This window comes from Podarcis liolepis (assembly GCF_965112155.1).
Source record: "Podarcis liolepis genome assembly, chromosome: 3".
Taxonomy (NCBI): domain Eukaryota; kingdom Metazoa; phylum Chordata; class Lepidosauria; order Squamata; family Lacertidae; genus Podarcis; species Podarcis liolepis.
Genome location: NC_139557.1, coordinates 121050698 through 121068431, shown reverse-complemented (window position 1 = coordinate 121068431; position 17734 = coordinate 121050698). Strand labels below are relative to the sequence as shown.

At 47.4% G+C, this 17734-nt stretch overlaps 1 protein-coding gene across 1 annotated transcript in view; it reads right to left on the bottom strand.

Annotated features, from left to right (window-relative positions):
- INTS9 (integrator complex subunit 9) overlaps positions 1-17734 on the bottom strand; it is a 66213-nt gene that overhangs the window by 27712 nt on the left and 20767 nt on the right. The window contains exons 7-9 of the mRNA XM_083494412.1: positions 10961-11081; positions 10182-10316; positions 4006-4117 (exon numbers count right to left, since the gene is read on the bottom strand). Of these exons, the coding sequence (XP_083350538.1) occupies positions 4006-4117; positions 10182-10316; positions 10961-11081 (368 nt within the window). The remainder of the gene's footprint in view (positions 1-4005; positions 4118-10181; positions 10317-10960; positions 11082-17734) is intronic.

Sequence of the window (17734 nt, the reverse complement as noted above, 5' to 3'; positions counted from 1 at the left end):
ATGCTTTGGCAAGTCTATTTGTTATTATATCGTATTTGTAATCTGATCTATTTTGACTGGTGGCCTCTGACAAATTTTGTAGTCATCTATCGGTCGATATGGAGAGTTGGATCAGGCTTTGACCCGAATAGCGAAGTCAATTTGTTATTGTGCCATCTTTGTAATTTCATCTGCTTTGATTACATTTTCATCTTTTGACGCTGGATTAAAATTGTACTTCATCTTCCTGTACTGTAGTATGTTAGAAGCATTTCACATTGTTTAAGTTTCTGAACCCACTTACGTCTTTAGGGTTTAGTTACATTGGCTGGGGCCAGAACATCCCCTTTTCTGTGCTGTGCATTTTATTGTCTTCACCAAAGTCCACAAGAATCAGCAGGGAATGCAATTATTATATGGCAGTGGTTTTCAACCAGTGTGCCGTGGCATCCTGGGGTGCCTTCAATGATGGTCAGGGGGGTCATGGGCAAAACTGGCCTCCGTCCCTCTTTCCTTCCCTCCCTTCTCTGGTGCCCTCTCATGTCTCTGCCTCCCCAAGGCTTGCACAGATTGAGGTTGAATCCTGACAAGACAGAAGTACTGTTTGTGGGGGGACAGGAGGCGGGTAGGTGTGGAGGACTCCCTGGTCCTGAATGGGGTAACTGTGCCCCTGAAGGACCAGGTGTGCAGCCTGGGAGTCATTCTGGACTCACAGGTGTCCATGGAGGCGCAGGTCAACTCTGTGTCCAGGGCAGCTGAGCTCCATCTGGTATGCAGGATGAGACCCTACCTGTCCGTGGACTGTCTTGCCAGAGTGGTGCATGCTCTGGTTATCTCCCGCTTAGACTACTGCAATGCACTCTATGTGGGGCTACCTTTGAAGGTGACCCAGAAACTACAACTAATCCAGAATGCGGCAGCTAGACTGGTGACTGGGAGCGGCCACTGAGACCACATAACACCGGTCTTGAAAGACCTATGTTGGCTCCCAGTACGTTTCCGAGCACAATTCAAAGTGTTGGTGTTGACCTTTAAAGCCCTAAACGGCCTCGGTCCAGTATATCTGAAGGAACGCCTCCACCCCCATTGTTCTACCCAGACACTGAGGTCCAGTTCTGAGGGCCTTCTGGCGGCTCCCTCACTGCGAGAAGCCAAGTTACAGGGAACCAGGCAGAGGGCCTTCTCGGTAGTGGCACCCGCCCTGTGGAACGCCCTCCCAGCAGATGTCAAAGACAACAACTACCAAACTTTTAGAAGACATCTGAAGGCAGCCCTGTTTAGGGAAGCTTTTAATGTTTGATCTATTATCCAGAGTGGCTGGGGAAGCCCAGCCAGATGGGCGGGGTATAAATAATAAATTATTATTATTATTATTGCACAGCTGTTTGTTGCAGCAGCCCTGGCTACAAGCTCCGCAGGCGAATGGTGGCACTGGGGCTGGCCAGGGGGTGCTTGCCTGGCACCTGTGGGGCAGTGTGAGGAGGCATCTCACTTTGGGGTGGAAAAGATCAGAGACCAGGGGCGGCAGCTGAATTTGCCCAGGGGAGAGGAGGCTGAGGGAACACCTCCACCAGGCAGGGTGTTTGAAAAAGGGCGAGGGGCTGCCGGCTCTGCAGGCAAGGGGTGACATAATTAGGCTCCTGAGCCCCCCAGGGGTGCCGCAGAAAGAATGCAGTTGGTCAAGGGAGCCGTGAACCCAAAAAGGTTGAAAATCTCTGCTATATGCAAAGAGGGACAAGGGTCCAAAATAAAAACAAACCTATTAACTTAAATCAAAGTCTCAGTTTAAATGGAAGAAATCCAATTTGGACCAGAAAAACTTGGGACAGCACTTAAAGCCATCCAGGGAAATACAAAATACCAAACAAAAACCCAAAGCTTAAAAGACAACATGCCTGTTTATAATAAAGGTAAAGGACCCCTGGATGGTTAAGACCAGTCAAAGTCAATTCAGGCCGAGGAAGCCAGCGTTTGTCCACAGTTTTCTGCGTCATGTGGCCAGCATGACTAAACCACTTCTGGTGCAACAGGACATCATGATGAATGCCAGAGAGCATGGAAACACTGTTTACCTTCCCGCCGCAGTGGTACCTATTTATCTACTTGCACCGGTGTGCTTTTGAACTGCTAGGTTGGCAGGAGCAGGGACCGAGCAACAGGAGCTCACCCTGTCGCAGGGATTCAAACTGCCAACCTTCTGATCGGCAAGCCCAAGAGGCTCAGTGGTTTAGACCACAGCGCCACCTGCGTCCCTTTTACCTTACCTTATAATAGCAGCCTGATAAAAAGCCGAGGGTCACAATCCGACAAAATACCCAAGAGTGCTCAAAGCCATTGAAGCAGGGTTCAATGAAACTGGTATTCAGAAGCCCCCGATTGTGGCTAGTAGCCATCAAAAGTCCTCTCCTCCTTCATGAGTGGGTCTAATCCAATTTTAAAGCCATTGAGGCCTTGATGTTATTTTAGGGAAGAAAAGTACCTTATACAGAGGCAGGCCAATGGGTCTCCCCTGACTGGCAGGAGTTTTAGCCAGGGAGTCTTCCCTAGCCTTTGTCAAGTATAATTGTTTAATTGACAATGAAATGGAGAACGCCTGTGTGTATTGCTGGAAAGGTTTAACACGGGGAAATTCCACAGAGGTATACTAAGAGCTTCCTGCTAGCTAACCTGTGTGTGTTTAACCTTAGATCACATGAGAGGCTATTGAATGGCAAACTGGCCACCTTGAAAGGCTGGTGCCTTTGGCTTTTTGTTCTCAGGCTCTGAGACTCTCCTGAAGGGAGTCAATACAGATCTAGGCAAAATGGAGGCTGAAGGGAGAGATCTATGCTTTTAGGTCTGTTTGGAATTATTTTTTATTTCTAAGGTGATGAGCCAGTGCTGAACACCACAATATATTTATGGTGCAAATTTATCATTTACTGGGTGTGGTTTTTTTGCTTCTGTTTGGAAGAAAGCTCTGCAAGTGAAGTTTTGCATCAAACAGATGGGCCTAGACCATTTTTATTCCAAGAGGAGTCAGTTTATATGCATCCAATCATTTCAATGTTAATATCCACACCATAGATTGAATCCATCTATTGACACCAGAGATTCTGCATGCAAAGCTTGCACTCTGCTACTGAGCTCTCTTGCTCCAAGCTTAGATCTAGGGAGGGGAGCCCAGGACTGATCCTAACTTCATGCAGAGATCCTGGACAAGGTCAAGGGGAAGGTTAGGGTCTTCATGGAATGTAGAGCTGGAAGAGACCCAAAGGGTCCCTTAGGCCAATCCCTGGCACTGTCCTAACAACCACCATTTCTGGCTTGGCTGTCAGTAGCAGCTACATGGAATCAGCTGGCCATTTATTCCTGCATTGCAGGGGGTTGGACTAGATGACCGCTGGTGTCCCTTCCAACTCCACCATTCTATGATTCCATGTAAGGCCAGACCAAGCTTGTGGGCTACGCTGCCTCCGCCTTGCACAGGCTTTTGGGTCACCAGGTGCTGGCGACGACTGCGCCTTTCGAGAAACGGGAGGCCGACTTTTAACAAAGCACACGCGAAGATGTTAAACTGGCCGAGAGGCAGCCAGGAAGCGGCAGGGCCACCTGTCGACGGGAGAGCCTTGTCAAAACACAAACCGCTGGCAAGGAAGCCACCCACTTAGCGAGCCAAGGAGAGCAGGCGATTCAATCTCATTATGCCTGCTCCGTTCCAAGACTGGGTGTCGTCTCCAGCCGCCTTCCATACGGTACAACTTGCATCTCTCAAAAGCACTTACTGTATTAATGAGGGAGGCAAAGGCACATCGTAAAAAATCTCAACTGCTAGTTTTATGCCAGGGAGAGGGAGAGAGGGAGTCAAGCAGTTACTTCTGTTCCGGGAATCTCGTAGCGATTTCCCACATGGGGTTATGAGTCAGATTATAAAGCAAGCAGAGGCAAAAGAACCCCAACCCAACCCAACCCAACCAGCAACAACACGGCCATCGATGCCACACACACACACACACACACAGACACCCATAACCACGGCCACCTTACCAAGGTTACTGCAGAATTCTCCCACCATGCCGTCAGGATTTGCAGTGGGAATCTGGGTGAGGCCGGTCAGGATGAGGACATCGCTGTTTTTCAGGGAAGCTTGGTCCATGGGCTGAAAGGGAAGGTCCAAGAGGCAGAGCTCGTTTATTTATTTATTATTAGTCACCTGATTCTAAACCAAAAATAGACTCCGGGCATCTTGCAAAGAGGACAAACATGCAGAGTTAGAGGCATCACGATTCTCAATGCACACAGAAGATGATGGAGCAGGTCAAATGGGTGTTTCTCGCCCAGCATCCTTTTCTCACAGGGACCAACCAGATCCTTAATGGGACTAAAGGTAAAGGTAAAGGGATCCCTGACCGTTAGGTCCAGTCGTGGCCGACTCTGGGGTTGCAGCGCTCATCTCGCTTTACTGGCCGAGGGAGCCGACGTACAGCTTCCAGGTCATGTGGCCAGCATGACTAAGCCGCTTCTGGCAAACCAGAGCAGTGCACGGAAACTCTGTTTACCTTCCCGCCGGAGCGGTACCTATTTATCTACTTGCACTTTGACGTGCTTTTGAACTGCTAGGGAGCAGGGTCAGAGCAACGGGAGCTCACCCCGTCACGGGGATTCGAATCGGCAACCTTCTGATCGGCAAGTCCTAGGCTCTGTGGTTTAACCCACAGCACCACCTGTGCCCCTCCTTAATGGGACTAGAGGAGTGCAATACTAGTCTCCCCGTCTATAATACAAATATAATAATTTATTAATTTCCCCAGCCTCTCTGGACGACTCCCAACAGATTATTAAAAACACGACAAGACGCCAAACATTAAAAACTTCCCTAAACAGGGCTGCCTTCAGATGTCTTCTAAAAGTCAGATAGTTTTTATTTCCTTGACATCTGATGAGAGGGTGTTCCATAGGGCAGGCACCACTACCAAGAAGGCCTTCTGCCTGGTTACCTGTAACCTCACTTCTCGCAGGGAGAGAACTGCCAGAAGGCCCTCGGAGCTGGACCTCAGTGTCCGGGCAGAACGGTGGGGGTAGAGACGCTCCTTCAGATATACTGGACCGAGGCCATTTAGGGCTTTAAAGGTCAACACCAACACTTTGAATTGTGCTCGGAAATGTACTGGGAGCCAATGTAGGTCTTTCAAGGTGTTATGTGGTCTCGGTGGCCGCCCCCAGTCACCAGTCTAGCTGCTGTATTCTGGATTAGTTGTAGTTTCTGGGTCACCTTCAAAGGGAGCCCCACACAGAGTGCATTGCAGTAGTCCAAGCGGGAGATAACTAGAGAATGCAGCACTTCCAGCGAGTGGTATAAAAGGCAGCATTTGGGGGCTGAACACAACCCCTGAGACCAGGGATCTTCTTTAAAAGTTATCCACGTTGGGGCCCATCACTGCAGGCTGATGTGAACAGATTCCATTGCTTGGCCGTGGATTCACAGGAATAATGTTAGGACGAACCTAGCTGGGTCAAGCCAAAGGCCCATCTAGTCCACAGTCCTGTTCTATCAGCAACAGCAAGAAACTCCAGTGGGTGCAGAATGCCGTGGCCAGGCTCCTTACAGTGTCCTCGCCGCGGGGTCATATTCACCCGGTGCTATACCAGCTGCACTGGCTCCCGGTGTAGTACAGGATGAGGTTTAAGGTGCTGGTTTTAACCTTTAAAGCCCTATACTGCCTGGGACCCTCGTACCTATGGGACCGCCTCTCCTGGTACGTCCCACAGAGGACCTTACAGTCTTCAGACAAAAGCATCTTGGAGATCCCAGGCCACAGGGAGGTTAGGCTGGCCTCAACCAGAGCCAGGGCTTTTTCGGCTGTGGCCCCAATCTGGTGGAACGCTCTGTCCCAAGAGACTAGGGCCCTGCGGGACTTGACATCTTTCCGCAGGGCCTGCAAGACGGAGCTGTTCCACCAGGCCTTTGGCCAAGGCACAGTCTGACCCCCTCCTTCTGTAATCCTCATAGAACTTTAGCCATTAATTCGATTTTGAATTGATTTTAGAATGAATTGATTTTAGAATGTATTTCAATGACTTGATTGTGATTTTATGCAAACTGTGTTATTTTTACTGTTGTTAGCCGCTCTGAGCCCGGCATCGGCTGGGGAGGGCGGGATATAAATAAAATTATTATTATTATTATTATTAGCAGCACATGGGCCTTGACAAGCCTGCAGGCAGCGGGTTGGGCTAGATGACCCCGCGGTTCCCTTCCAACTCTACAATTCTATGAGTCTCAGCCATCACAGTTCACCAAATGCCAGGGGGAAAGGAGAAAGTCTTGGCCAGGTGTAAGGCGGGTCTTCACTGGGGAGAGTGCTCCATATCTGGGGGGGCTACATTGAAAAAGACCGTCTCTTGTGCTAAATCCGCTCCAGAAAAATAATCAATTGCACGCTCATAGGCACAACCTGTTTGTTTAATTTTGGCCCCTTCCTTCCCTCCCCTTTTTATGAAGATTACCCGCTCTGGGATCCCACAGCTAATTCTCCCCTGGTCTCCTCACTAGCCCAAACAGGACTAATTTAGCCAGCTAGCCCTGGTGATCATCTAATGTTTATTGGATGGATTTCCCCCCTAAATTGATTTTTTAATTCTGAATTTATTGTAATCCACGTTTTATACTGTATTTTATGCTGTTTTTCTGTTGCATCAATTAAGTGTTTTAAATTAAGTGTTTTAAATTTGTTGTTAGCTGCCCCGAGCCTGGTTTTCTGAACCAGGAAGAGCGGGGTATAAATAAAAATTTATTATTATTTTTATTATTACTGTCCTTCATCTGAGGGTCACAGGGTGGTTTACAGTATAAAAACGCAAAAATAATACCACAGCCACTCAACAGCACAGGGGCAGAAAAATAAAGACTCTTGGCTCAGGAAAGAAAGCCTGACTTTGACAGCTGCAGGGAGGTTGAAGGGAGAGCCGATCAGAAGTTTGGCCCAAAGTCTTTCAAAGTTATCCTCTGTGCAGCAGCCCCAGTGAATCAATGCCAGCCCCCCTCGACTCAAACGGAAGATGAAATTATGACTATTGAATACCGGCATAATCATTACATATATTTTCCACGGGCAGGTTCAATATTACTTTTACTGTCTTATTGGCATTTTCAGATGACAGGCATTTCATTTGTCTGTGTTGGGTTTTTTTTTTGAAAGCTCGCTCAGAGGTCTCTCTCTCTCTCTCTCTCTCCACTCCCAGCTACACTGGTTCTCTAGCCTTCCTTAGAAACACAGGAGTTGTAGGGTTGGAAGGGCACCCCCATGGTCATCTAGTCCAACCCCGTGACACAGGAACCGTAGCTGAAGAAATCCCCTTGCGCTAGGCTTCTTCCCGCAGCAGAACGTGGAAACTTCAGCCTAGAAGGCTTTTCAAAACAAGAACCAGACATATTTGTGGTGATGGAGACATCTGGATTGCGTCCTTCGACTCTGATCTTGCCTTTTCCTTGTCTGGGTGGAGACTAGACTCTGTTTTTGCATTTCTATCCCAACTTTTTTCCTCCACGGTGTTCAAAGCGGCTTGCTCCCTCATTTAATTCCCTGCAACCACCCCGGCGAGGTAGGTTAGGCTAAGGGCCAGCACGACTGTACCTAAGGTCAGCCAGCGAGATTCTTGGCTGAGCGGGGAATTCAAACTCTGGTCTCCCGGGTCCAAGTCCGGCACTCTAACCACTATGCAACCGCTGTCGGCTCTAGAAAGGCAAAACCTGCCCCCCCCCCCCGTGCTGGTACAGCTGCAAGCAGATGAACACTCTACGAAAAAGAGAAGGAAAAAGGAAAGAGGCAGAACCGGTTTGGATGCCCCAACCACTCTGCCAAATCACATTTTTTGCCCTAAAAGGGGAAAAAACCGAAGGGCAAAAACTGGGCACGACTCCTTTCCTTAGTCTGCCGCTGGCGGGGATTGTAGCTCAGAGCTCTGCCTGCCGAATCCATCAGCCCTCCAAAGATGTAGCTGTCGTTCGGGGGGGGGGACGTGGAGGGAAATTATGGATCTTGTGAGAATTAATTTACTGGAAATTACATCTATAGCACTTTGAAGAGTTTGCCCTTAGACAAGCGGGGTGGACGAGTTGGCAGCCAGTTAAGCCATCATCCCTTCGAGAAAAAAGATAATTCAAGGGGCGATACAGATGTAGCCTGGAAGCTGCCTTCAGATATTGCGGAGTTGAAATATGTGGCGTTTGAATAATAAATAAAAAAGGGGGAGAGAGGGGAAGCGGGCGCAGAGAATATGTGGGGCTTTCATAGGTGCCTTAAACTGGGAAGGCAATCACATTAATAATATCTGGCCTGTTATTAATATGCAACAGGTTGTTTTTCTTAACGAAAAAGCAGGACCTGTAATCTCTTTTTTGACATTTTGCAATGGGCTCAGGTTACATCAAAAGGATTACATTAAAAGGTTTTAAAAGGACTCCTTGAGAAGGTGGTGGACTCTCCTTCCTTGCAGAAGTTGGAAGGCCATGTCTCACTTGAGAGCCAGTGTGGTGGTGTGGTTAAGAGCAGTGGACTCGTAATCTGGGGAACCGGGTTCGCTTCCCCGCTCCTCCACATGCAGCTGCTGGGTGACCTTGGGTTAGTCATGCTTCTCTGAAGTCTCTCAGCCCCACTCATCTTACAGAGTGTTTGTTGTGGGGGAGGAAGGGAAAGGAGAATGTTAGCTGCTTTGAGACTCCTTCAGGTAGTGATAAAGCGGGATATCAAATCCAAACTCTTCTTCTTCTTCTTCTTCAGGGATGCTTTAGCTGTGATTCCTGCATGGCTGAGGGTTAGACTAGATGACTCTGGGGTCCCCTACAACTCTACAATTCCACATTTCTATGATTCAGTAACATTATAATGATACAAGCCTGGATCCCAGGAACTGGTTTTCCCAGTAGTGATGGATGGAAGTGAGAGCTGGACCATAAAGAAGGCTGATCGCCAAAGAATGGATGCTTTTGAATTATGGTGCTGGAGGAGACTCTTGAGAGTCCCATGGACTGCAAGAAGATCAAACCTCTCCATTCTGAAGGAAATCAGCCCTGAGTGCTCACTGGAAGGACAGATCCTGAAGCTGAGGCTCCAAGACTTTGGCCACCTCATGAGAAGAGAAGACTCCCTGGAAAAGATCCTGATGCTGGGAAAGATGGAGGGCACAAGGAGAAGGGGACGACAGAGGACGAGATGGTTGGATAGTGTTCTCGAAGCTACCAGCATGAGTTTGACCAAACTGTGGGAGGCAGTGGAAGACAGGAGTGCCTGGCGTGCTCTGCTCCATGGGGTCACGAAGAGTCGGACACGACTAAACGACTAAACAACAACAAAGGGGTTGGACTGGATGACCTTATGGGTTCCCTCCAGCTGTACAACTTTACGACTCTAGGAGTTTCTTGCCCCTGCCTCTTCTGCTGCAGGACCTCCTGATGGATGTGGGAAAGACAACGTGTGCTGCTTTCTTGAAGAGGGAGAGGGAATGTGATGCCTGCTTTGCAAACTGCTGCGTCCGCCTCTGCTCGTAGCAGACAGCTGGTGCCGGATTTACATATAAGCTAAACAAGTTATAGCTTACTCTCTTGGGCCTTACTCTCTTGGGGACCCAAAAAAAAATTTAAAGGAAAAAACCTGGATGTACATTTCCAAAATATGAGATAAAAAAATAAAAATAAAACCTACGTACAGCAACAGTGTTTTGTGTTGTGTAGGCTCCTATGATGTAGGTTATGGGTAGGCAAACTAAGGCCTGGGTGCTGGATCTGGCCCAATTGCCTTCTAAATCTGGACCGCGGATGGTCCAGGAATCAGCATGCTTTTACATGAGTAGAATGTGTGCTTTTATATAAAATGCATCTCTGGGTTGTTTGTGGGGCATAGGAATTCATTCATTCCCCCCCCCCCCCAATGTAGTCCGGCCCATAGCTGTCAACTTTTCCCTTTTCTTGCGAGGAATCCTATTCGGAATAAGGGAATTTCCTTTTAAAAAGGGGAAAAGTTGACAGCTATGGTCCGGCCCCTCCACAAGGTCTGAGGGACAGTGGACCGGCCCCCTGCTGAAAAAGTTTGCTGACCCCTGATGTAAGTCGCACGAGATGGAGGAGCTGTGGAGTCGCGCATGCGCCGTAGATTAACTGTATTGAGGAAGGGGAATGTCACACCTTAAGGAAGGCGAAACCTCAGAGTTTTGGGAGGGCGTCGTACCTGCGGGTGTGTTGTGAGGAGTGAGGATCCCGAGACGTAGGAAACCTTCTCGTAATGCGACTGGATGATCCAGTTGGAGCTGCCAAGCGCATAACCGGAACTGAGAGGGGAGACCTGGACTGCGCCAAAAAGCTCCTGTTGGAGAGAAGAAAAACAACACAAGGAATAATTCCAGAAAGTATTTCCCAGCATATGATTTTATTTTATGCATATTTTCTTTCCTTTTCTTTTTCATGGTAAATCTTTATTGGTTTAAAATACAGGCACGAATGATCATTTACAACAAAGGTAAGTATAAAGGCATTGAATAAGGGCGAAAAAATTCCAGACATAAGAATAAGAAAAAAGAAGATAAAAAGATAAAAAAAGAAAAGAAAAAGAACCAAAAATTTATACAGAATCATATCCATCAAATAAAATTTTTTTTGCATAAAACTTCCAATCATCCTCATTATACTGTTTATATAATCATAATTTTATTGCACAGCTTTACATTATTTCCTTTTTCATGTATTCCGCTAAAGTATTTGTTTTGCTCATTTTTGTTTAGAGGTATCATTCCAGTTCTGCTAGGATGGTATTGTTTGTACAATATAATCTTATATATTCCTTAAATAGTTTCCATTCTCCATTTATTTTCTGATTTGAAGCTCCTCTGACTTTTTGCGCATATTTTCAGATCTGTTACCTGCCCTTTGCCATCAGGTCACAGGACAGGGGACCACCTTACCACGCCTCCCACATCCCACAAAAAGCAGGACGTGACCACGGATACTCACTATTTTCTGGGAATACCCCACCAGCTGGATCTTACTGAGCGCCGAGTTCACTTCCTGCATATTGTAGCACCTTCTCCACATGGCGACTTCGACCGCGTCTTTCAGAGGGGTGGGAAGCAGCCTGGAGACAGAGAAAAACTGGATCAGGCTCAGCGATGCGCCAAGACTCTGGGCGCACTTAGGTCCACCAAGACCCCTAGATCCTTTTCACATGTACTGCCAGTAAGCCAGGTGTTCCCATCCTATATTTGTGCATCTGGTTCTTCCTGCCTAAGTGCAGAGCCTAAAATCTGTTCCGGCGACATTTGGGGACAGACTATGTATATGTCGAACTTTTGAATTGTTCTACCGCGACTGGTGAAGAAGATTTAGAGACTTTGGTTGCAATTTCTGATCATTTGTATTAGTCTATACAGTAGTACAAGGGACGCGGGTGGCGCTGTAGGTTAAACCACAGAGCCTAGGACTTGCCGATCAGAAGGTCGGCGGTTCAAATCCCCGCGATGGGGTGAGCTCCCGTTGCTTGGTCCCTGCTCCTGCCAACCTAGCAGTTCGAAAGCACATCAAAGTGCAAGTAGATCAATAGGTACCGCTCCGGCGGGAAGGTAAACGGTGTTTCCATGCACTGCTCTGGTTCGCCAGAAGCAGCTTAGTCATGTTCGCCAAATGACCCGGAAGCTGTAAGCCGGCTCCCTCGGCCAATAAAGCGAGATGAGCGCAGCAAACCCAGAGCTGGCCATGACTGGACATAATGGTCAGGGGTCCCCTTTACCCTTTATACAGTGGTACCTTGGATTAAGAACTTAATTCGTTCCGGAGGTCCGTTCTTAACCTGAAACTGTTCTTAACCTGAAGCACCACTTTAGCTAATGGGGCCTCCCGCTACCGCTGGAGCACGATTTCTGTTCTCACCCTGAAACAAAGTTCTTAACCCGAGGTACTATTTCTGGGGTAGCGGAGTCTGTAACCTGAAGCATCTGTAACCTGAGGTACCACTGTAAATAGTGTTTAGTGCCATTGTTATTGGCCATCGTGTTGTGCTATTTTGTTCAGCTAAGTGCAGAGCCTGACGTTTGTCCCTATTGAAATTCATTTTCTTTGTTTGTGCCCAGTTCTCCAATTTGTTATGGTCATTTTGAATTCTAATTCTGTCCTCTGCGGCATCAGCTACCCCTCCCAGCTTGGTGTCATCTGCAAATTGGATGAGTATCCCCTCAGTTCCTTCATTCAAGTCATTTATAAAGACGTTGAACAACAATGGGCCCAGGACAGAACCCTGCGGCACCCTACTTGTTACGAGGAACCATTAATGAGTACTGAAATATGCTCAGAGTCTAGAGTGGATTTCATGCTCTTTATTCAGCTCATAGTGGTGAAGAGGAATGAATTGTTTCCCCACAGTATATGCTTTATATACTGTACATTATTTACACAATGGGCTGCACGTTATTGGCTAATTCTGGGATTCTCCTGTAAGCCAATCAGGTTGTGGATTCACTTCCATCTGTAGCTGGATTGGGTGGCTCCTGCAGACCAATCATACTGCTGCATTGTTCTAGGACCAATCAGACTGCTGCATTTTGGATCCTATTCAACTCAGTACATAACAAGTACTCTTTGGGTTTGGTCAGTCAACCAGCTACAAATCCACCTAACAGTCACCTCGTTCAACCCACATTTTATCTGCTTCCTCGTGAGAATATCATGAGGGACTTTGTCAAAAGCCTTACTGAAATCAAGATACACTATGTCGACAGCATTCCCTTGATCCACCAAGTTTGTAATTCCATCAAAAAAAGAAAGAAAGAAATCAGATTGGTCTGGCATGTCTTATTTTTGAGAAACTCAAAAGTTTTAGAAATCACAACTCCTTCCTGCGAGAGGGAGTTCCGTAGTTTAATGAAGAGAAATCAAGTTGCAATATGCATATCCACTGCCAATGCCAAAAATGTGCCGGAAGATTCAGAAAACATGAGCAGATTGTGTGCCGTGCGAGTAAGTACTCAGAAGGAAAAAGGAAGGGGAGGAAACTGGTTTTTTAAACAGAAACTTTGACACCAGTATTAAAACCTTTTATTCCTTGGAAAAGCCGCCGTTGTTGCAGACTTCCCCCCTTTCTCCGCAAAGGAAGCTGGAGAACGAGATCCGAGAATGGCAGCGTCAAGGCACATAAAAAGGATGGCCGTCTCTTTTGCCATAAATCTCTTACAGTACGAGGAGCCCGGGCAGGAAGGCAGTGAGAGCTGCCAGCGAGGGGAAGAAGAATTGGGTTCTTACTTTGTATATTAAACAGATGCTAAATCAAAAGCTCGTTCCAACCCATTTCCGATGATTTGTGAAAACCGGTCAACTTCTGTCGATCCATTTGTTTGAAAGGAGCTGATTTACTGGGGAATCAGTTGGGCCACTGACCTCCCCCTCCATAATTTTTAGGAGACTGAAGGAAGTGTTGAGGATTGCTCCTGCCAATGTCTCCATGTTCACCTAGCGCACAAAACCTGTAATTTCTACAGATGCCAACAGAAGAGAGCCAGTGAGGGGGGGGGTAGGGTGTCAAATTGGACCTGGGAGAGACCTGGGTTCAAATCCTTGCTCAGCCACAAAGTTCACTGGGTGACCTTGGGCCACTCACTGCCTCTCAGTCTATCCTACCTCACAGGGTTGTTGTGCGAGGTTAAATCAGGGAGGGGGAGAATCATACTGAGCTCCTTGGAGGATAAGGTGGAATATGAATGTAAAAATAATAAAATAACGTGTCCTCTTGGGATGGAATGCCATAGGAAACCCAACACCCAGACTGTTTTCTACAAGTTATTGCAAATTTCTAAGACACACTTTCATTAAAATAAGAGAGATCTCCATAAAACCATGGGTAGGCAAACTAAGACCCGGGGGCTGGATCTGGCCCAATCGCCTTCTAAATCTGGCCCGCGAACGGTTCAGGAATCAGCGTGTTTTTACATGAATAGAATGTGTCCTTTTATTTAAAATGCACCTCTGGGTTATTTGTGGGGCCTGCCTGGTGTTTTTACATGAGTAGAATGTGTCCTTTTTTAAAAAAATGCGTCTCTGGGTTATTTGTGGGGCATAGGAATTTGTTCATATCCCCCCTCAAATATAATCTGGCCCCCCAGAAGGTCTGAGGGACAGTGGACCGGCCCCCTGCTGAAAACGTTTGCTGACCCCTGCATAGAACCATGCTTAGAAACATTGATAAAGGGAGGGCACCCCCTCTGTCGTCCTCCCTGCAAAAGCACCCCAACTCCATGGCACTCATCCAGAAGGTGCTGCTGTTTGAGGTGGAGGAATGAAAGGGGAAATACAATGTCAGCCACCCCAGTGCCACAACTCAGTGGGTTCAGAGTTGCCAGCCATTAGATTGCAGACAGTAATGGGGTAAAAACCATCAGCTGCCCTGATGCACTAAGTATATTCCTTGCAGAGCTTTCCGTTTAAAAGGCGCCGGCGTTTCCTACAAGAAAGGGAGCGGCTCAGTTGCACACAACCCAATCGGGGCTGGAAGTGTCTGAGCTGCAAAGTGATATAAACACAAGGAACGCTCCAGGCTGCAGTGAAAACGAGGCTCACGGGTGACTCAAAATAATGCTTAACATTGCTTAAGATTGCGCTCGCTTGGGGGTGCCCCCTGTTTTCAAAAGCCGCTGTCTCACCAACCCTAGGAAAGAGGGTTGGTTTGGGGCACAGCCTCGGCTGACGTCGAGGACCCGACCTGACAGCGCCAAGCGCAGATGCTCAAAACCTCCATGGATTCACTGATTCACTGGCCATGCTCTGTTTCAAAGGCACTGGTGCCATGTGCCATGCGCTGGGGAGAGTCCCATTATGCTCAGGTCCTCCCAGGCCTCTAGGAGCTATCTGTTCATCAGTATTCAAAAGCTTGGGCTTTTGTCCACTCTGCTGTTTTGTTGTGATATTTTTTCCATTATTGTATTATTGGGGGTTTTTTTATTTAATCCGCATGCCGCCCTATAGCAGTAGATCTCTGGGTGGTTCACAACAGAAAATGTAATAATAATAATAATAATAATAATAATAATAATAATAATAATAATAATAATATATTTTTATTTATACCCTGCCCTTCCCGGTTCAAAAACCGGGCTCAGGGTGGCTAACAACAAATTTAGTACACTTAATTGTAATACAACATAGAAGCAGCATAAACTACAGTATAAAAGCATGAATAACAATAAAATTCAAAGTTCAAAAATCAATTTGGGGGGAAGCCATCCAATAAGCATTAGATAGTCACTAGGGCTAGCTGGCTGAATTGGTCCTACTTGGGCCAGCGAGGAGGCTAGGGGAGAATTAGCCTGTGGGGTCTCAGAGCGGGTGATCTTCATAAAAGGGGACGGGGAGGGAAGGGAAGGGAAATAGAAGATCAGGCTGAATTCAGATTAAAGGCCAGGTGGAATAGCTCTGTCTTACAGGCCCTGCAGAAGGAGGTTAAATCCTGCAGGGCCCTGGTCTTATGGGACAGAGCATTCCACCAGGTGGGAGCCATCACTGAGAAGGCCCTGGCCCGTAGGGCCCGGGACCTCTAAACTATGGTTATTCATGGACCTTAAGGTCCTCTGCGGGGCAGACCAGGAGAGGCAGTCCTGTAAATACAAGGGCCCTAAGCCACACACAAAATACGTAATAAAAATAAGAACAAAGGCAACCCAGCAATCCCCACCCACTTCCACAGCACATTTAAGAGGGCATCGGATGTCAACCAGCCAAATATTATTATTAATAATAATAATAATGTTGCTATTCATGTGCCGTCCATACGACTGAGTTGCCCCAGCCACTCCGGGCGGCTCTCAACAAAATATTTGAAAATACAGCAAAATGTCAACCTGGTTGAAGAGGAATGGTTTCACCTGGCACCTAAACATGAACTTTAACAGGGAGAAATGTAAAGTATTGCACTGGGCAAAAAAAAAATGAGAGGCACAAATACAAGATGGGTGACACCTGGCTTGAGAGCAGTACATGTGAAAAGGATCTAGGAGTCTTGGTTGACCACAAACTTGACATGAGCCAACAGTGTGACGCGGCAGCAAAAAAAGCCAATGCAATTCTGGGCTGCATCAATAGGAGTATAGCATCTAGATCAAGGGAAGTAATAGTGCCACTGTATTCTGCTCTGGTCAGACCTCACCTGGAGTACTGTGTCCAGTTCTGGGCACCACAGTTCAAGAAGGACACTGACAAACTGGAACGTGTCCAGAGGAGGGCAACCAAAATGGTCAAAGGTCTGGAAACGATGCCTTATGAGGAACGGCTAAGGGAGCTGGGCATGTTTAGCCTGGAGAAGAGGAGGTTAAGGGGTGATATGATAGCCATGTTCAAATATATAAAAGGATGTCACATAGAGGAGGGAGAAAGGTTGTTTTCTGCTGCTCCAGAGAAGCGGACACGGAGCAATGGATCCAAACTACAAGAAAGAAGATTCCACCTAAACATTAGGAAGAACTTCCTGACAGTAAGAGCTGTTTGACAGTGGAATTTGCTGCCAAGGAGTGTGGTGGAGTCTCCTACTTTGGAGGTCTTTAAGCAGAGGCTTGACAACCATATGTCAGGAGTGCTCTGATGGTGTTTCCTGCTTGGCAGGGGGTTGGACTCGATGGCCCTTGTGGTCTCTTCCAACTCTATGATTCTATGATTCTATGATTCTAAAGATGTATAATGAAGGTGCCAGGCGAGCCTCCCTGGGGCGAGCACCCCACTGCAGAAAAGGCCCCGTTCTCGTGTTGTCACCCTCTGGGCCTCACATGGAGCAGGCAAACGAAGAAGGACCTTAGGGGATGATTGCAGGGTCTGGGTAGGTTCATATGGAGAGAGGTGGTCCCTGAGGTATTGTTGATTTTGTTGTTCTAAGTCAGTGGTTCCCAAAGTTGGTGGTTCTCCCCCTCTGCCGCCTAGAGGGGGAGATTACCTGGGGGGGGGATCCTAAGAGGCAAGGGGGCAGCAGGAGGGTGTAACTGACTTCCAAACTTTGGAAAGCTGGCATCATTGGGCTGAGTCCATCAATTTTGCTGAATTAGTTAATTAAACTGAATGGTTCCAATTGGATTTTGAATAAATGTGCAATTAATCCTCCCTGTTTCGAATTTTATCGTGCTATTATCTTCCTTAGTGGGCCGTACAAACCACTGTGTTTTTATGCCGTGAACAGCCCCAAGATCTACGGATGAAGAGCGGTATAAAAAAGTAAAATAATTATTCATACTACTAATAATAATGCTTTTTATAGGGTAGAGGGGCACTAAAAGGGACATGGGTGGTGCTGTGGTCTAAACCACTGAGCCTCTTGGGCTTGCCGATCAGAAGGTCGGCGGTTCGAATCCCCGCAACGGGGGTGAGCTCCCGTTGTTCGGTCTCAGCTCCTGCCAACCTAGCAGTTCGAAAGCACATCATAGTGCAAGTAGATAAATAGGTACCGCTCCGGCGGGAAGGTAAACAGCGTTTCCATGCACTGCTCTGGTCCGCCAGAAGCGGCTTAGTCATGCTGGCCACATGACCCGGAAGCTGTACGCCGGCTCCCTCGGCCAATAAAGCGAGATGAGCACCGCAACCCCAGAGTCGGCCACGACTGGACCTAATGGTCAGGGATCCCTTTGCCTTTAGAGGGGGACTGGGGATGAGATTATGGAACCAATGGGGCAAATGGCCCCCAAAATGTTTGGTAAATGTTGTTCTGACTGATGCAAGCAGCTCTGAGGATTGGGCAGCTGAGAAGCAGGACAGGAAATCAAACCATAG